The sequence below is a fragment of the Lithobates pipiens genome, unplaced genomic scaffold, assembly GCF_037356315.1.
Source record: "Lithobates pipiens isolate NorthernLeopardFrog02 unplaced genomic scaffold, aLitPip1_a1.2 Scaffold_25, whole genome shotgun sequence".
In the NCBI taxonomy this organism is placed as follows: domain Eukaryota; kingdom Metazoa; phylum Chordata; class Amphibia; order Anura; family Ranidae; genus Lithobates; species Lithobates pipiens.
Window position 1 is genome coordinate 181,109,535 of NW_027507787.1, and position 18,050 is coordinate 181,127,584.

The 18,050-nt window shown below is 41.7% G+C and overlaps 1 protein-coding gene across 1 annotated transcript in view; it reads right to left on the bottom strand.

Moving 5' to 3' along the window:
• Positions 1-18,050, bottom strand: part of ADGRA1 (adhesion G protein-coupled receptor A1) — a 1,280,537-nt gene that overhangs the window by 980,852 nt on the left and 281,635 nt on the right. Inside the window, exon 5 of the mRNA XM_077455240.1 lies at positions 6,594-6,665. Within this exon, the coding sequence (XP_077311366.1) occupies positions 6,594-6,665 (72 nt within the window). The remainder of the gene's footprint in view (positions 1-6,593; positions 6,666-18,050) is intronic.

The following is an 18,050-nucleotide window of genomic DNA, read 5'->3' on the forward strand; positions in this document are numbered from 1 at the left end:
CTCCAGTAGAGGAGAGCCGATTGGCTGCTCTCCTGACGGGGGGGGGGGGAGGTCTGTGCTGATTGTTTATCAGCACAGCCCCCCCTTGGATGCCCACCCAGGACCACCAGGGATGGCCACCACATTGGACCACCAGGTATGCCAGGCAGCTGCCAATCAGTACCATTGAAAAATGCCTGCCAGTGCCAGCCATCAGTGCCACCTTTCAGTGGCCATCAGTGTCGCCTATCAGTACCCATCAGTGCAGCCTTTCAGTGCTAGGGTTGCCACATCATCCCTTTAATCCGGGACACATTAATTACACTGGTTCTGAGGCTGATTTAATGCAGATAAGACACCAAGTGAGTTTAATTACCACCTTAATCAGTCACAGAACCTGGGTAATTAATATGTGTCCTGGATTAAAGGGATGATGTGGCAATCCTATTCAGTGCCCATCAGTGCTGCCTATCAGTGCCTATTGTCAGCGCCCATTGGTGCCATCTCATTGGTGCCACCTCATCGGTGCTGCCTTATCAGTGCCCATCAGTGAAGGAGAAAACTTACTTATTTACAAAATTTTATAACAAAAACAAAGTTTTCGGTCTTTTTTTATTTGTTTAGCAAAAAATAAAAAACGCAGAGGTGATCAAATACCACCAAAATAAAGCTCTATTTGTGGGACCAAAATGATAAAAAAAAATTTGTTTGGGCACAGTGTTGTATGACCGTACAATTGTCATTTAAAAAGTGACAGAGCTGAAAGCTGAAAATTGACTTGGCCAGGAAGGTACGAAAGTGCCCGGTATTGAAGTGGCTAACAGCACATTTTTTAACGCTGCTTTTTCCTGACAGGAGCACTGGTGTTTTTTAAACATCCTGTGTGCATGAGGCCTTAGGGTCGGTTCATGGCAACATTTCTGCATTCCGGGTACGTGTTTTTGATGCTTTTCTCATCCATTGCAGTGCATTACCCCCCCCCCCCCTTTTTTCCCCCTTCATCTCAACTGAGGACAACATGCGTTCCAGTAAATTTTTGATATGTTTTGCTGCATTCCATGCAGAAAAAATGCAACATGCTCTTTTGTTGACTGCACAAGAACACACTATACAGTGTATACTGTCAAATGCGATTTTGATGCAGAATAAAAATGCACTGGGCTGCATCTAGTGTGAACCAACCCATATGGGAATGGGTTCTAGAGTACATCAACGAAAACGCAGATCCTATTGCAAGAGATACCTACAAAATTGACTTTTATCAGTGCAAATTAGATATGGGCGGTGTCAAAAAAATTGTTTTGTTTCTGACAAAAAAAACCATTGTATTCGTGTACGAAATTCAATTCAGATTCGTATGAAATACAAATTTTCGCTAGATTTGTAAACTTTTCATTAAAATAACGAAAGTTTGTTATGATGAATTTATAATTATAAGGGGTTCCCACAATCACTGGGCTGTGCTGACTTCCTCGGTTTTAAATTTTTAGTTTCGTTAACTTTTCGTAAAAATAGCAAATGTTCATTATGATGAATTTATTATTATGAGGGGTTCTCACCATCCCTGTGCTGAGTTCCAGGGTCTGAGTATACACCGGCCGTGCCCATTATGAGGGGTTCCCACCATTCCTGTGCTGAGTTCCAGGGTCTGAGTGTACACCCACTGTGCCCATTTTGAGGGGTTCCCACTATCCCTGTGCTGAGTTCCAGGGTCTGAGTGTACACCCTCTGTTCCCATTATGAGGGGTTCCCACCATTCCTGTGCTGAGTTCCAGGGCCTGAGTGTACACCCGCTGTGCCCATTATGAAGGGTTCCCACCATCCCTGTGCTGTGCTGACTTCCTCTGATTGGTGAGCAAAACACCAGCCATGTTTCTGTTAACTTGGATCCGAAATTCCGTAATTTCGGATTTTGTATTAAATTCGTAAGCATAGAAATTCCCATAGGGTTCCCACCATCCCTGTGCTGAGTTCCCAGGTCTGTAGACCTGCTGTGTCCATTATGAGGGGTACCCACCATCCCCGTGCTGAGTTCCCAGGTCTGTAGACTTGCTGTGCCCATTATGAGGGGTACCCACCATCCCCGTGCTGTGTTGACTTCCTCTGATTGGTGAACAAAACACCAGTCACAATTCTGTTAATTTGAATCTGAAATTCCAAAATTCGTTAACAAAATTTCGTATTTCGTATAAAATACGTAAGCATAGAAATTCCCATAGGGTTCCCTCTATCCCTGTGCTGACTTCCTTTTATCTTTTAGGTTTGTTAACTTTTCTAAACAATTACGAATTTTCGTTATGATGAATTTATCACCCCACCATCCCTGTGCTGTGCTGACTTCCTGGGGTTTTTAACTTTTAGGTTTGTTAACTTTTTGTAACAATTCCGAATTTTCGTTATGAATTTGGATCCAAAATTTGTAAATGAAATTTCGTATTTTGTACGAAATTCGTAGGCATAAAAATTCGTATTTCGGATTCGTACGAAAGTGCGAGTTTCCGGAAATTTGTACGAAGTTTTGATTTATACGAAACCAGTCACACATGTCAAGTGCAAATCTGGGAGAAGCATTGCTCAGCCACATGAGCAAGTAGGGATGAGCTCGGTGTTCGACTCGAACATCGGCCGTTCATCTGTTCGGCGAATTCAGAACTTTGTGGACCGCTCGCACCAAATTTGCGTGGCTCATGATTGGCCAAGCATGCACTGTGACCCCGCATGCTTGGCCAATCACAGCGCCGGCAGCGAGGAGAGCCATAATTGGCCACAGGCAGTGGCCAGTTATAGCTCAGGGGGTTTAGTACACGCCCCGCACTATATAAGGCCGCCAGCACAGCGGCCTTGTGTAGTGTGTTCTGGCATGCAGGGAAAGAGCTAGATAGGCAGGGACAGTGTGTTCTTTTCTCAGGCATCTGCAGGAGTTAGTGGGTGTTGTGTGCCTCCAGCACAGTATACACCTATATCTACCCTTTTATCCTGGTGTTCTCTAATACAGGCATCTGCAGGAGTTAGTGGGTGTTGTGTGCCTCCAGCACAGTATACACCTGTATCTACCCTTTGATGCTGGTGTTCTCTAATACAGGCAACTGTAGGAGTTAATGGGTGTTGTGTGCCTCCAGCACAGCACAGTATACACCTGTATCTACCCTTTATTGCTGGTGTTCTCTAATACAGGCATCTGCAGGATTTAAAGTGGGTGTTGTGTGCCTCCAGCACAGTATACACCTGAAGATACCCCTTATTGCTGGTGTTGTCTGTTGCATACCTTGCATATTAGCCTTTAAAATTAGCACTTTTGATTTTGAACGTTCAAGTCCCATAGACTTTAATAGGGTTCTAAAGTTCATACGAATTTTTGATCCGTTCGAAGGTTCTGGTGCGAATCAAACTGGGGGGGGTGTTCGGCTCATCCCTATGAGCAAGAAATCTCTACACCAACTATGTGCAGAACACATGCAAACTGATATGTACGGAACAAATATTTCGATTTTTGCAAACTTTAGTCTCCGCTTACTAAAATGGAAAGGATTTTAATTACATTGAAATACAAAATGGCCTGTGTTTTCTGAATATATTTAGTTAGAAAACACATTTTACCTTTCCTGTGGAATGCACGTAGGTGGGATTGACCTAGGTATGTTGAGTAGCTCAAATCTCACAGGCAGATAATCCTGCAATGTGGTGCAGCATCTTTTTTATGAGATTTGGGCTGCTAATCATTACCCAGTATCTAATTCGTAGAAGGATAACATTCACCCCTACACTTTTTTTCACCTTCATGTGCGTTTTAGGGAGGGGGGGGACCCACAATAAATATGCGGATGATTTAAGTCAGTCACATATTTAGCTGTTTTACTAAAGTTCCACTTCAGCTCCAGAAGGTTTTACCCCTTCCTGACCAGGCCATTTTTTGTGATAGGGCACCACTGTGTTACTTTGACACTTGCACGGTTGAGCGACGTTGTACCCAAATAAAATGTTTGTCATTTTTTTTCCCACAAATAGAGCTTTCTTTTTGGTGGGATTTGATCACCTCTGCGTTTTTTATTTTTTGCGCTATAATTAACCACTTCAATACAGGGCATTTTCGCACCCTTCCTGCCCAGGCCAATTTTCAGCTTTCAGCGCTGTCACGCTTTGAATGAAAATTGCGCAGTAATGTGACGTTGTACCCAAATTTTGATTCCCCCCCCCCCACAAATAGAGTTTCTTTTGGTGGTATTTGATCCGTCTGCGTTTTTTTTTTTTTTTGCCTATGAACAAAAAAGAGCAACAATTTTGAAAACATAAAAACACAATATTTATAACTTTTTGCTATAATAAATATCCCATTTTTAAAAAAAAATAAAAAACATTTTTTTTTCCTCACTTTAGGCTGATATGTATTCTTCTACATATGTTTGGTAAAAAAAAACCCAATAAGCGTATATTGATTGGTTTGCGCAAAAATTATAGTGTCTACAAAATAGGGGATAGATTTGGCATTTTTATTATTATTATTTTTTTTTTACTACTAATGGCGGCGATCTGCGATTTTTATCATGACTGTGACATTGCGGTGGACAGATCGGACACTTTTGACACTATTTTGGGACCATTCACATTTATAAAGCGATCGGGGCTATAAAAAAATGCATTGATTACAGTATAAATGTGACTGGCAGGGAAGGTGTTAACACTAGGGGGCGTTGAAGGGTTAAATGTGTGTCCTAGGGAGTGATTCTAACTGTGGGGGGAGGAGACAGATGAGGGGAGGAGACCGATCAGTGTTCCTCTGTACAAGGAACATACGATCAGTTCTCCTCTCCCCTGACAGGACATGGATCTGTGTGTTTACACACACAGATCTACGTCCTGGCTGTTACCAGGCAATCATGGGTGCCTGGCGGACATCGCGGCTGCCGGGCACACACATCGGGTCCCCAGCAATGCTCTCCACAATGCCGGAAAGCAGAGGACGTCATATGATGCCTACCCGGAGGGAGAAACGGTCCCTGACGCTGTCATTTTACAATACGGCTGTAGGGAACTGGTTAACAATATTTTTAACTTCCTGCTTTAAAACTGTGGGGGAGGTGCTTTGACTAGGGAAAGGGAAAGATCCATGTTCTTATTTAGCAGAAACAAAGATTCTGTGCTTTCGCTTCTGCCTGTGCCCTGTGTAATCATCAGGTGCCAGCAGATATCGAAGTCCAAAGTACCGCTGCTGGGCTCCCACTGTGTATAATCACAGCGAGAGCAGGGTGCCGGCGGCATGACCCCAGACCTGGCACAGAGCGCCCGCCCTGCTGTAGTAAATGGTACGGTGGGGCTGTCCGCAAGTGGTTACGTTTGAAAATCGATTAAATTGCTGATACTATTGCCTTAAGATGCATAATTTATGAAAAATAAAACTAATTTAAACTGAATTACTGTTCTAATAGGGGGGGGTGTCTATGATGATCAGCAAAATTATTTCTTTTTTTATTTGGCAATAACAAAGAACAAAAAGATAAACCAAAAATTAAACAAATAGAATCAGAATAGAAATCAAGATACAGTAGAGAAAAAAGTGATTGCACCACCATGTTCCTTCTTCAGCTGTATCTCATAGAAGATAATAGATTATGGTGGCATGAATTATTAGTACCATTCTGCATAGAATGGAAAATCTTTCTAGATTGACAGGCCTATTTCGGTGGGGTATTTTTAACCTTAGATGAAATATGAGAAACATTCCCAGAACAGGTTTTGTAAAGGCAGAACATTGCAATTAATTGCTGTAATTGTTATGTATGTAATTATGATACTACATAAGGGCTCATTCTCATGCGCCACAGTCCTTGCTGACTCTCTGAAAAGGGAATCACTTTTCAGAGGGTGGTTGACATGTAGCTGAGAGACCATATGTCACCTCTTCACTGACTGTTTTAACCAGCGTCCATAAGGGGTGCAGCGGCGCCACCTCCCTAATCTTCATGCAGAGTTTTTTTTTTTTTTTTTTTAAGTACACGATTAGAGCCTAAAGCTTTAATTGGCTAAAAAAAGGTTGGGCTTGTGGCACAGGGCACTGTGCCACAAATCCACCCACTTGTGACATCAGTGAAACAATATTTGTTATTGTCTTCCGGGCTTCTGCTCCCGGCCAATTAAGACCAGATTAGCCAGGAGCCATTGAAGCCACGACCTGGATGGGGGGGGGTTGTTTGCCCCCCCCCAAAAAAAATGGAGTACCAGCTGCCACTGATTTTAAACCTAAAAAGGCTTAACCACCACACCACAAGCTTGCAGGGCAATTGTGGTGCAGCCTGATTAACTTAATGGGCCATTTTAAGTGGCAGTACTGACCTCCGAATGCAGAAGGGGTTTTATTTTTGCCACAAAGTATCACATACATCATATATACAGCCCTAAGCAGCTGCATTTCTACTTAGGTGGGTGATCGGGGGGGCTGTAAAATCTTAGAAGCCCTATGTTAGCAATCAGTTTTTAGCATTCAGCAACTTGCAGAGTATTTATAAAGCTTGAAGCCCAATTTAAAGCATCATTAATCCCAAAAACAAGCATTTACGGGTACCATATAAATATGGTCCCTTCACCCAGTAGGAATACATAGGTTCATAAATAGTACTCACATGACTTTTAGTGAAGAAAGTGCATTGAAAAGACCAGGTTCCAGTGTTGAAAAAATATTTCCTGATAAGTTACTGTATGTGAAAAAGAATAAACATTAAAATTACACATTGTTAATATTTTGATTGAAGAATATAGCTGCATAGGTTTGGATACATTAACGGACTCTGTCTATATTCTGTCCTCCCATAATAATAATATGATTTACTCAATATGAGATATACTGTTGGTAATGGGTTTCTGAGCTATATGTATATTTGCAATTAAAGGTTGAAAATGGTTAGACTGATATGTTTTCTTCATACAGAGACTGATATTGCAAGCCCATTTTTAAGTGTTTCTAAATAAGTCTGGGTTGAATGCACAAGCAACTGTGACAGTTATCACTCATGACATGCCTTGACTGTAACTATTCTGGGAATCAGTTAAAGCAGTTGTAAACACAATTTTTTTTTCCTAAAATAAAAAACAGGTTTATGCTTACCTGTTCTGTGCAATGATATTGCACAGAATGGCCCGAACCTCCTCATCTGGCCCCCGCCTCCAGTGCTCATGGTACCTCCTCTTCTCCAAGTGCCCTAATAGTAAGCCACTTGCTATAGGGACACTCGTACAGGCTAGATCCCAAGCCAGGATGTGTGTGTGTAGACATTTTGGAACAAAAATAAGCCATCTACGGTCACCTGACTGACTGGAAAATTTTGCATTTCATTTGGAAATCAAGGTCCCAGGGTCTGGAGGAAGTGTATATGGTTACACTATTTAACGCGGTAGGTTCAGATACAAATTTTACTAGGAATACCTTGAGAGCCCACATTTCAGTAATTCACAAATTGGGCACATTCAGCACCTCCAGAAACTAGTCTACCTTGACCAAGCTGGCTTTATACCTTCCAGGGAAGCAGGAGACAACACGACCAAGGTATTAAATCTTTTACATGTTGTAAAATCCACAAGCCCCCCGTGTGTCTTTTTAAACACTGATGTCGAAAAGGCATTCAACCAAGTAAACTGGAAAAGTATGATCTCAGTGCTTCGACACATTGGACTGGGTGAGGTGATGCTAGGTTGAGTGGCCAAGGTTTATTACAACCCTACTGCCCAAGTAAAAGGGAATGGAGTCCTTTCAGACCCCTTCCTGATAAAGAATGGAACAAGACAGGGCTGCGCTCTATCCCCTCTTTTATTACCCCTTTCACTAGAACCATTTCTATCCACGATCAGATCACACCCAAATATACAGGGCTTAACAATCGTCAGGGTACAACATAAAATCTTCGCTTTCGCTGATGATTTACTCTTTTCATTAACGAACCCGACAATATTATTGCCAAATTTGATTAGGGAATTTGATGTATATGGAGCACTTTCCAACTTACAAATTAAGTTTTCCAAATTGGAAGCAATGGGATTAACATTACCGCCGCATACAATCTCAGCGATACAATCCAGCTTTCGCTTCAAATGGACGACATGCACACTGAAGTACATAGGCCCACACATCCCATTTGACCTATCCCGTATATATGAACCTAACTTCCCACCATTACTAAGGAATACTCTTATGTTGCTAGAAAAATGGCACAAAGGGCTGCACTCCTGGTTCGGGAGGTGTAACCTACTAAAAATTTGCATTCTACCACAATATCTATACCTTTTTCAGGCTCTACCAATTCAGATACCCACCTCTTATTTCAGACAAGTCCAAGAATTATTCACTAAATTTGTCTGGGCACACAAGAAACCCTGCATCCCCTGTACCCAATTATCCCTCCCGAAATTATGCAGAGGCCTGGCACTGCCAGACATCTGTAGGTATTACCAGGCAATCCACCTTGGCAGGACCATTGATTGGCGACGTCACTTCAAGTCAAAATTATGGGCACAAATAGAACAAAGCCAGATCGACATCCCCCTGAAAAGTTCACTTTGATGCTATGACTCTCTCCCCAAGAGTTAAAATCTCACCCACTGATAGGAAACACATTATTACAATGTTATCAGGTCACACTATCGACTTTACTAACAACAAAATCATCACCACTGACCTTGGTCATAGGCCACCCCCATTTCTCCCCAGGACTGTCACCCAAAGAATTCCCAACTGTGCGACTTACCAGTTGCAAATACGCATCCAAATTTGTAACCAAAGGAAAATGGCCCACCATACCGCAACTGAGAGACCCATCAGGCCCATTCCAACTTACATTTAACCACTTTCTCCAGTCTATCCCTGACCCTCACAGCTTCGATCGACAGCTAACCACCTTTGAGGAATACTGCTCAGGTGAGGGTTCGCTACCCCAAGTCCTATCCAAAACATATGCACTGCTGAATACACCCCACAACCACAACTACCTTACCTAACAAAATGGGAAACAGACCTTCACCGCACTTTTACTGCACCCCAAAAACAAAATATAATTCGATTTTCACTCAAATCCTCGCTATGCACTAAAATACAAGAGGCCAACTTTAATATCTTAACGAGATGGTATCTTACGTCCAGCCAACTACATACCATCTTCCCCGACACCCCAGAGTATTGCTGGAGATCTCAAGGAGACGCTGGGACAATGTTACACATTTTCTGGACTTGTCCTAAATTGACGGAATTCTGGACAGCTGTCCGCACTTTTCCTCAAAAATTCACAGACTACCAAATTCCCCATGACCCAGCTTTCTTCCTATTGCATATCTCAACCACCCCCCGTAGAATCTATAAAAGTCTATTCTACGCCATCTGCTGAATGCCGCTAAATCCTGTATTCCTATGCTCTGGAAGCAACAACACCCACTGACCACTTTGAAAGTAGAAGACATAAATAAAATGGAGGATCTGGTGCTGACAGCACAAGACAGACAAGTTACCTACACAAAAACCTGGAGTCTCTGGAATTTGTTCATATTCTCTGATGAGGGGAAAACCCTCCTGGTCTCCTGTATCTCCAAATAACATCAGGTGATTAAGCAACATTGCTGACCGGAGTCACAGCTGGACCTATTCCTCTACCTTCAACTACCCCCCCCCCCACCACCACCACCACCTACCTTTCCACTCCTTACCTCCCATCTCCCTTCTCCCCCTTCTGAATAACCCCACTCTATCTTAATTTTCCCTATTCTAACTATTTGTTTTTAAGTGTAGAAAAATAGTAGCCAGGAACGAGCTGCCCTATCTGTTTTGGTTAACAACAATTGTACACAAGTTACCTAAAACACAGAGGAAGCAAGATACGAGATGACTGAGAATTCTATTCTCGGAATCACACACATATGTAACATTTACAATGATGAACAATGCCTGCTTACTGTAATGTGTTACTTGATCTAATAAGTTACTGCAATTGAGGTTGCGACCTCAACCGTTACATGTTATTGTAGTAATACTTGGGCCTTGCCCTTTCTTGGAATTCTATAAAAATTATATTCGAAAAAATATATAAAGAATTGAATGTTTGCAGGGACATTTTTAGACATTATGCTGGACACCTAAATGATGCAGCCCCCGTGCATGCTCCACCCTTTGTGCCATGCAATTATTTTAGTAAAACTATCGCCAGAAAAAGCTTTTTGGAAGCAGTTTGGGCTCTGGTTTTTATTCACATCTACATTTAGCCATACAGCCCAACAAAAATAGAAAAAGAGAGATGGATTCATGTTCCTCAACCACTTGCGGACTGCCCAGCAGACATATGGGCGGCCGCTCTGTGCCAGATCACTCACCTGTGATCACAGCGGGAGCCCAGCAACAGGTACCATGGACTCAATGTCCGCTGGCACCTGTCGATTGTTCAGTACACAGGCAGGACTGCAATCTGCCTATGTAAACAAGACAGATTGCCAACCTGTGTGCATTGATCCTGTATTCCAAAGCAGGGATATGGATCTTTGCCTTCCCGTAGTAAAAACACCTCCCTACAGTACACAAGCACTGGCTAGGAACACATTTAACCCTTTTATTGCCAAGCAAAATTGCAAAAGCAAAGCAAGGAAACAAATTTGCTCTTCCCCTAGTAAAAGCATCTCACACAGTTTAGTAAAACACTGGTTAGGAACGCAGTTAACCCTTTGATCAACCCTGATTTCAACCCCTTCCGAGCCAGTGTAATTAGTACGTGACTGTATTAGTGTCATTGGTCCCCAGTTAGTGCCGCAACATCGCAGTCCTGCTATAGGTCGCTGATCACGGCCATTACTAATAAAAAATGTAAAAATAAATATATATAAGTATCCCATCATTTGTGGAGTCTAACTTTACCGCAAAACATTCAATATATGCTTATTGGGATTTTTTTTTTACCAAAAATATTTAGAAGAATAAATATTGTCCAAAATTGATGAAGAAATTCGATTTTAAATTTTTTTTAATTGGATGTGTTTTATAGCAGAAAGTAAAAAAAAATTTTTTTTTTTTCAAAATTGTTTGTCTTTTTTTGTTTATAGCACAAGAAATAAAAACCGCAGATGTGATCAAATACCACCAAAAGAAGTACAACGTCGCAATTGTCCGTTTAAGTAACGAGGGCAAGTGGTTAAACTATAGCAAGTCCTCTAAATTGTATCAACGTAAATGGCACTTGTCCCTCCTTAGTTAATTTTCTGACTTTATCTATAGATTCCCCAAGGTGGCCAAAAAAGGGAAACTGTAGAAAAAAAAATGATCAGAGCTTGAAAATGTTAAGCTTCTTGCTGCCCTTCTCTACCGTGCTGCCCTTGGCACTGGTCCTGGACAGCCATTATGGTAAACAAAGCCCTGTCTTTGTGCTAGCCAGTAATAGGTCAGATTGTGTCAGTTATGGCGGCCATACACGTGTCAAATTCTGAACGATTTTTCATTCTAAAATCCCACCTTTGAATAATCGTTTGATTTTTGACCATTAGTGGGGCCACAACAATAGCTGATTTTTGTGCGGCCATCTAATTTAAGTGATCAGCCACGTTGGATTTTTTTTTTAAAAGCTAACAAATTTCTAAATCGATGATGAGGAAATCGTGTGAGAAATGTAATGAAAAAAAAGAAATGTGCATGAGCTGCGACCTGAAAAGAAAAGAAGATTCCCAGCTACGAAAATTATTTTCTGTAATAACATGAGGTGGAATGGAAGGATTGGTTGATTGAATTTCGAAATCAATTGTGGCGACATTAGATTCCAAACGCACAAAAAAAAGGGGGAAAAGGCATTTTATAATGCATATATACAGTGTGTGTAATATATATATATATATATATATATATATATATATATATATATATATATATATATATATATATATACACAAACACACAAGCACTGCTCGACCCCCCCTTTGCCCCTCCCCCCAATTTTCTTACTCCAACTAGAAGTTATATAGCCCTTCCAACACCTAAATCTTATGAGTTTAATGAAGAATATCCGTTATCCATCAAACAACTTTATGAGTAAATGCATATCATTAACGTATCTCCTCTTTGGAAATACATTCGACTTTACAGGTCTCTATTTGAATTGCTTAAACTACTTTAAAACTTCTGATACCCAACTACTTAGAAAGTAATTTTTGCTGTTATTGTTACTACACCTCAGATACTTATTACATATATCTAGAGTGATATACAACTCGTACGGAACTAACAAACTTCAGCCTACTATGTATGTATCTGAAATACACCTTGCAAGTTACTTAACTCAGCTGTACCTTGTATTGAGTGGCTGCGCCCGCACCTGTTTATGTTTATCTTTATTATGGTCTTTAAAGCAAAAAAAAACAAAAAAAAAACATTGAAACAAAAAAGAATAGGTTCACACTGTGGGTGGTTGCAAGTACAGGACAGCGTGTAAATTGCACCTATTCCCACACTGCAACCACCCACAGCCAAAACATACTTCTTTTTGCTGATGCGTGGGGCTGCCATTCATTCTTAATAGCACCCCCACACATCTGAAAACGCAGTTCATTTTCAAGTATGAATAAACACATGGTGCAAAAGTGGCTGTGTTTTAAAAAAAAAGGTGCAGGGACTTTTTCCCTGCTTTTCTCGCAGGTACAATAGTCCATTCAAATGAAAGGGCTGCTGCGCCTATACAAATGCAAGCCGCAACAAACACGAGTGTGAATATAGTGTTAGATGAAATTTTAGCACTGACTAGCTGAATTCTAATAGGTGTGTTCAGTGCTTGTTAAAATGTAAACCAAAACTGATACATTGTAGCTACCGTGTTTCCCCAAAAATAAAATGTAAAAAGAATGTTGCAAACTAACTGAAAATGCTGTTTCGGGTCCACATCCCTAGTACAGACAGTAAACAGAGAATTCCTCAAGGGATGGGATTTTAAGGGACCTGAAACAGGAAATGAGGTAGAAACATATACAATTTATTGATAAAGTATCAGATAAAAAGTTGAATCACATAAAAACAAGCACATAGCATAAATAGCAACATGGAATCAAACCAATGGATAATTTATGAATTGACTGTCAATGGTGGCAGAAGAAATCCAACATGTTTCAACAGAGAATATAAATGCAGGTCTTCTTCAGGGATAATAGGTTATATAGTTCTAGATTTTTCAAAATTAATCCTATGCGGGGGCCCCAGTCCCAAACCACAAAACCCCAAACAGGGCCAAACCAAATGAAGGACCAATGAGTCTCGGCAATGGCTCCAAAGACTGTAGTCATATAAAGTAGATGGAATCTCTGGATGTAGTGATGATAACATTGAAATATTACAAAGAGGAATCAATTAAGATTGTTGGAGTGTTTGACACATAAAGAGAACCCCAGGGCCAAGAGGGAGGGTGTAAATGGAGCCTTGACTGTATGGGAGTATGTTAAATCGGACTGTGATGCCCGGTCTTGTCTTATACTCTAGCGGTGCAATGTGCAACTGACGTCTCCCATAAGAATTCTGGAATTCTTATGAGATATCTTTGGGATTAAAGATGTCACAATGATGACAGGGGAGAGAAGACCGGGGATATAGATAAGACATCCCCTGAAAATAAGCTCTAGTGTGTTTTTTGTAGCAGAAATTAATATCAGACCCGGCCTGTGTGTACAGGGCATTACACCTATACACCCTGTAGAAGGAAGATTCTTATACTTGCCTATTCTATGGTCATGTGATTGGCTTCCAGTAGTGGCTGCAGGGGAGAGGAGGGACAGCCAACAACAAGTGCCCCAAAGTAAGCCTGTGGATGCATCATCCAGGCATTACATTCTTGGTCAGTGACTCTCCTTGACCCTAAAGCTGGCCAATGGGGAGATTATGTGACAGGACCAAAGTGCCCTGAGAATATGTAAATATATGCATTTCCTTCTGCAGGGTAGTTACAGTAGTATAGGAGTCTCCCTGGACAATCTCTAACTTTCTTGGAAATATCAAAAAAAATGGAGGTGGACTGTGTCTGCTATTAACTGACCAACGTTCATCTAATGTCAATAGAAGTACAGATGTTCTCCTCAGGTTGGGACTTTAAAGCCACAGATTGTAAAACATTATTTAAAATATTTTAAAATATAATTTAAATATATTAAAAATATTTTAATATTATCAAAAAAATTTACAAAAATTAATACGATATAAAAACATAGAATATTAGACCAACATAATACTGAGCAACATCACATGTAATTGAAAGGATAATAGGCATATGTGATGTAAATAGATACTGTTTGCATTTGTGGTTCTTACGCATTACGGAGTAATATAGACTTCTTCTTCAGGGTAGGTTCGATATGCAAAGGTGAGTAACACATGCATCTAAGCCCTCTTCGATCTGACTCTCTTTAAAGTGCTTTCTCCTCCGCACTTTATTTCCTGACAGCCTTTTGGTATCTTGCTGTGTGCATTGGGCTACACACTTCTCCAATGAGCAAGTGTGTATTTATTTATATAGCAAGTGAATGTTCTTCCCTCTTTGCCTTACCTTTTGCCATTGTGTCTTTCAATATTCAATGGCTGTATAACATATATTTTTGAATTCTTAGAATTTAAGTGTTAAGCCCCGTACACACGAGAGGACTTATGTCCGACAGACTTCCGAAGGAGTTCTGCCAGAGTTCTGCCGGAGTTCCGACAGAGTTCTGACGGACTTTTCGACTGAGCGGACTTGGCCACACACAATCACACCAAACTCCGACGGATTCGAACGTGATGACGTACGACTGGACTTGAATAAGGAAGTTCATAGCCAGTAGCCAATAGCTGCCCTAGCGTCGGTTTTAGTCCGTCGGAATAGCATACACACGAGCAAATTTTTCGGTAGGAACTGGGTCCGGCGGAGTTCCGTCGGAAAAATTTGAAGCATGTTCCATTTTCTAAAGTCTGTCAGACTTTTGCGAATCAAAAGTCCGTTGCAGCCCACACACGATCGAATAGTCTGACGGAATCATTCCATCGGACTTTGGATGTTGAAAAGTCCGCTCGTGTGTACGGGGCTTTACTCACCTTTGCATATGGAACCTACCCTGAAGAAGAAGTCCATATTACTCCATAATGCGTAGGAACCATGAATGCAAACAGTATATATTATTTACATCACGTATGCCTATTATCCTTTCAATTGGTCTCTCACTCATCGTTTTTTAATAGCGCCCAGTGTGACAGCAAGTCTCTGACTCCCACACCGGGCCCTATTATAGTAAAGTCCCTCATACACTAGGCAATTCCTTTGTATGCTCCCTCCAATGGTAATCTACAAAGTACTCTGTTTCCATAGAGAAGTAGAAATATATTATGACCTGGCTTTCTAGCTAATGAGGTCCAGCTAGCATGGTGAATGCTAGGGATGGATGTCCATTTTTCTGAAGAACTCAGGTATCCATCACAGTAACAAATCAACTTTTTATTTTTTTTATTTAATTCAGTTAAAATTAGAAAACAGAAGGAAAAATCTGATAGATGGAATAAAAATACATGCATTTCAGCCCCATTGTATATATTTAAAAAATGTTCCACTGATGTCTGCAGCAGTCAGAGTTCAGCTGTTATTCCTGGGCTCTAAAATGAAATCAGATTTGAACAGAACCTTAAACCTCAAGAAGAACATGAACAATAACAGCTTCAATGCTAACTTTTAATCTCATTTATTTTTCCTACCTCATGAAGCATGAAAAATAGCAGCAGCATGCATCGGAAAGCAAGAACTCACTCAATAGTTGGTATTTTAGAGGTGCTTTGTTTTTCTCAATACCGCTGCCATATTGCGCAGCTTCGGGGCATTAACACACAGGGTGAATGTTACTACCCATAAAAGATACAACTATAGACATTCCATTGGCCTCAAAATGCCACAATCTGGATTCAAACAAACACTGAGAAGTAAATAAAGCCTCCTTCTGTTCTTGCTGAAATATCTAAAGGGATAATTTAATGATTTGTTGATTTTTTTTGAAATTTATAATTAAAGCTAATAAAATTTAAGCAAAACTCCATTGTGTATCTTCTTTTATTATTATTATTACTGTTTTGAGCCATGTGCATTAAAACTACCATGTCAAGGCATGTGGGACGTGACCATAGTGATCAATCATTTTATTTTTATTTTGTCTGGCTGTATTGGAAAATGTCAGTCTGGTTGCTATGGTGGGTTATTGAAAGCAGTATTGACTTAAAGACACTGCTGACAAAAAAAACAAAAAAAAAACAACATATCTATCCGACCAATTGTTTACAGCCTAATAAATATAAAATCACATATTTATTGTTATATTTAATTAGGGAAATATTTACTCTAGTGGTTCCTTTTATCTTTGAGGATGCAAAACTTACAGTAAGAGCAGTAAGCATCTGCAAACCACAGTTTCACTGTTTTGTTCTGCTGTTACCGTTTACATCAGAGGTAGGCAATCCCTGGCACAGGTGCCACAGGTGGCATGCAAAACCTATTTTGATGGCTTGCAACTCCTTCCCCATGAGCAGAGCAGCGCATGGAAGTGTCAGTGAGACATAGCTTCTGCAGCACTAAGGCATTCCGATCTCAGAATTCACAGCCATACTGAGGGGGAGGCACTGTGCCCCCACACTATTTGCTGTACCTGCGATTGCCACTCACAGTTCCATCCAGCTCTTGTGTTGGGGGGGGGGGTCCATGTTTCAAGGAGGAGGAGGACTGTGATTGGCCACTAGTGATGGACGAACTTCCGACGGGACGTTTCGCGAACGCGAAACGCGAACGGACACAAACGTTCGCGAAAACGACCGTTCGCCGCGGGCTCCATTGACTTCAATGGGAGGCGAATTTCGCAAACCTTTAGGTCGAATTTGCGGCCACGGGGTAATTATTAGGGGGTAGCACGTAGTCCCACCACCTGGACAATAGCATAATACATGTATGAGGTGAATTTGGGATCGATAACTACAAGCATTTTTTTTTTATTTGGGAAATTGTTCTGACAATTCAGGACTATGGAGCTAATGAAGGCAATGGAGGAGAGGGAAGGTCAGGGACCAGGGTAGGCAAACAAGAGGGTGCAGGAGATACAGAGCACTGACAGCAGCACCGTAATACAGAGCACTGACATCAGCACCGTGACATACAGCGCTGACAGCAGCTCCGTGACATACAGCGCTGACAGCAGCTCCGTGACATACAGCGCTGACAGCAGCTCCGTGACATACAGCGCTGACAGCAGCTCCGTGACATACAGCGCTGACAGCAGCTCCGTGACATACAGCGCTGACAGCAGCACCGTGACATACAGCGCTGACAGCAGCTCCGTGACATACAGCGCTGACAGCAGCTCCGTGACATACAGCGCTGACAGCAGCTCCGTGACATACAGCACTGACAGCAGCTCCGTGACATACAGCGCTGACAGCAGCTCCGTGACATACAGCGCTGACAGCAGCACCGTGACATACAGCGCTGACAGCAGCTCCGTGACATACAGCGCTGACAGCAGCTCCGTGACATACAGCGCTGACAGCAGCTCCGTGACATACAGCGCTGACAGCAGCTCCGTGACATACAGCGCTGACAGCAGCTCCGTGACATACAGCGCTGACAGCAGCTCCGTGACATACAGCGCTGACAGCAGCTCCGTGACATACAGCGCTGACAGCAGCACCGTAAGCAGCCCCAGGAGGAAGTCAGCACAGCACAGGGATGGTGTGATCCCCTCATAATAAGAACCCCCAGGAGGAAGTCAGCACAGCACAGGGATGGTGGGAGCCCCTCATAATAAGAACACCCAGGAGGAAGTCAGCACAGCACAGGGATGGTGGGAACCCCTCATAATAAGCAGCCCCAGTAGAAATATGACACCGCTCAACCTCTTCAAAGAGGAGGGTAGGGGCATATAGTACGGTGTGCTTTTTTGGGTCAGGGAAGTGAGCCAAATGAATTAAGAAGGTCTGTGTGCTTGATTCCAAAAATTGTTTATAGACATATACATGGTCTACTGATCACATGTGTTGAATTCCTCCGAGATCCATGCCTCATTCATTTTTAGAAATGTGAGGTAGTTAACAC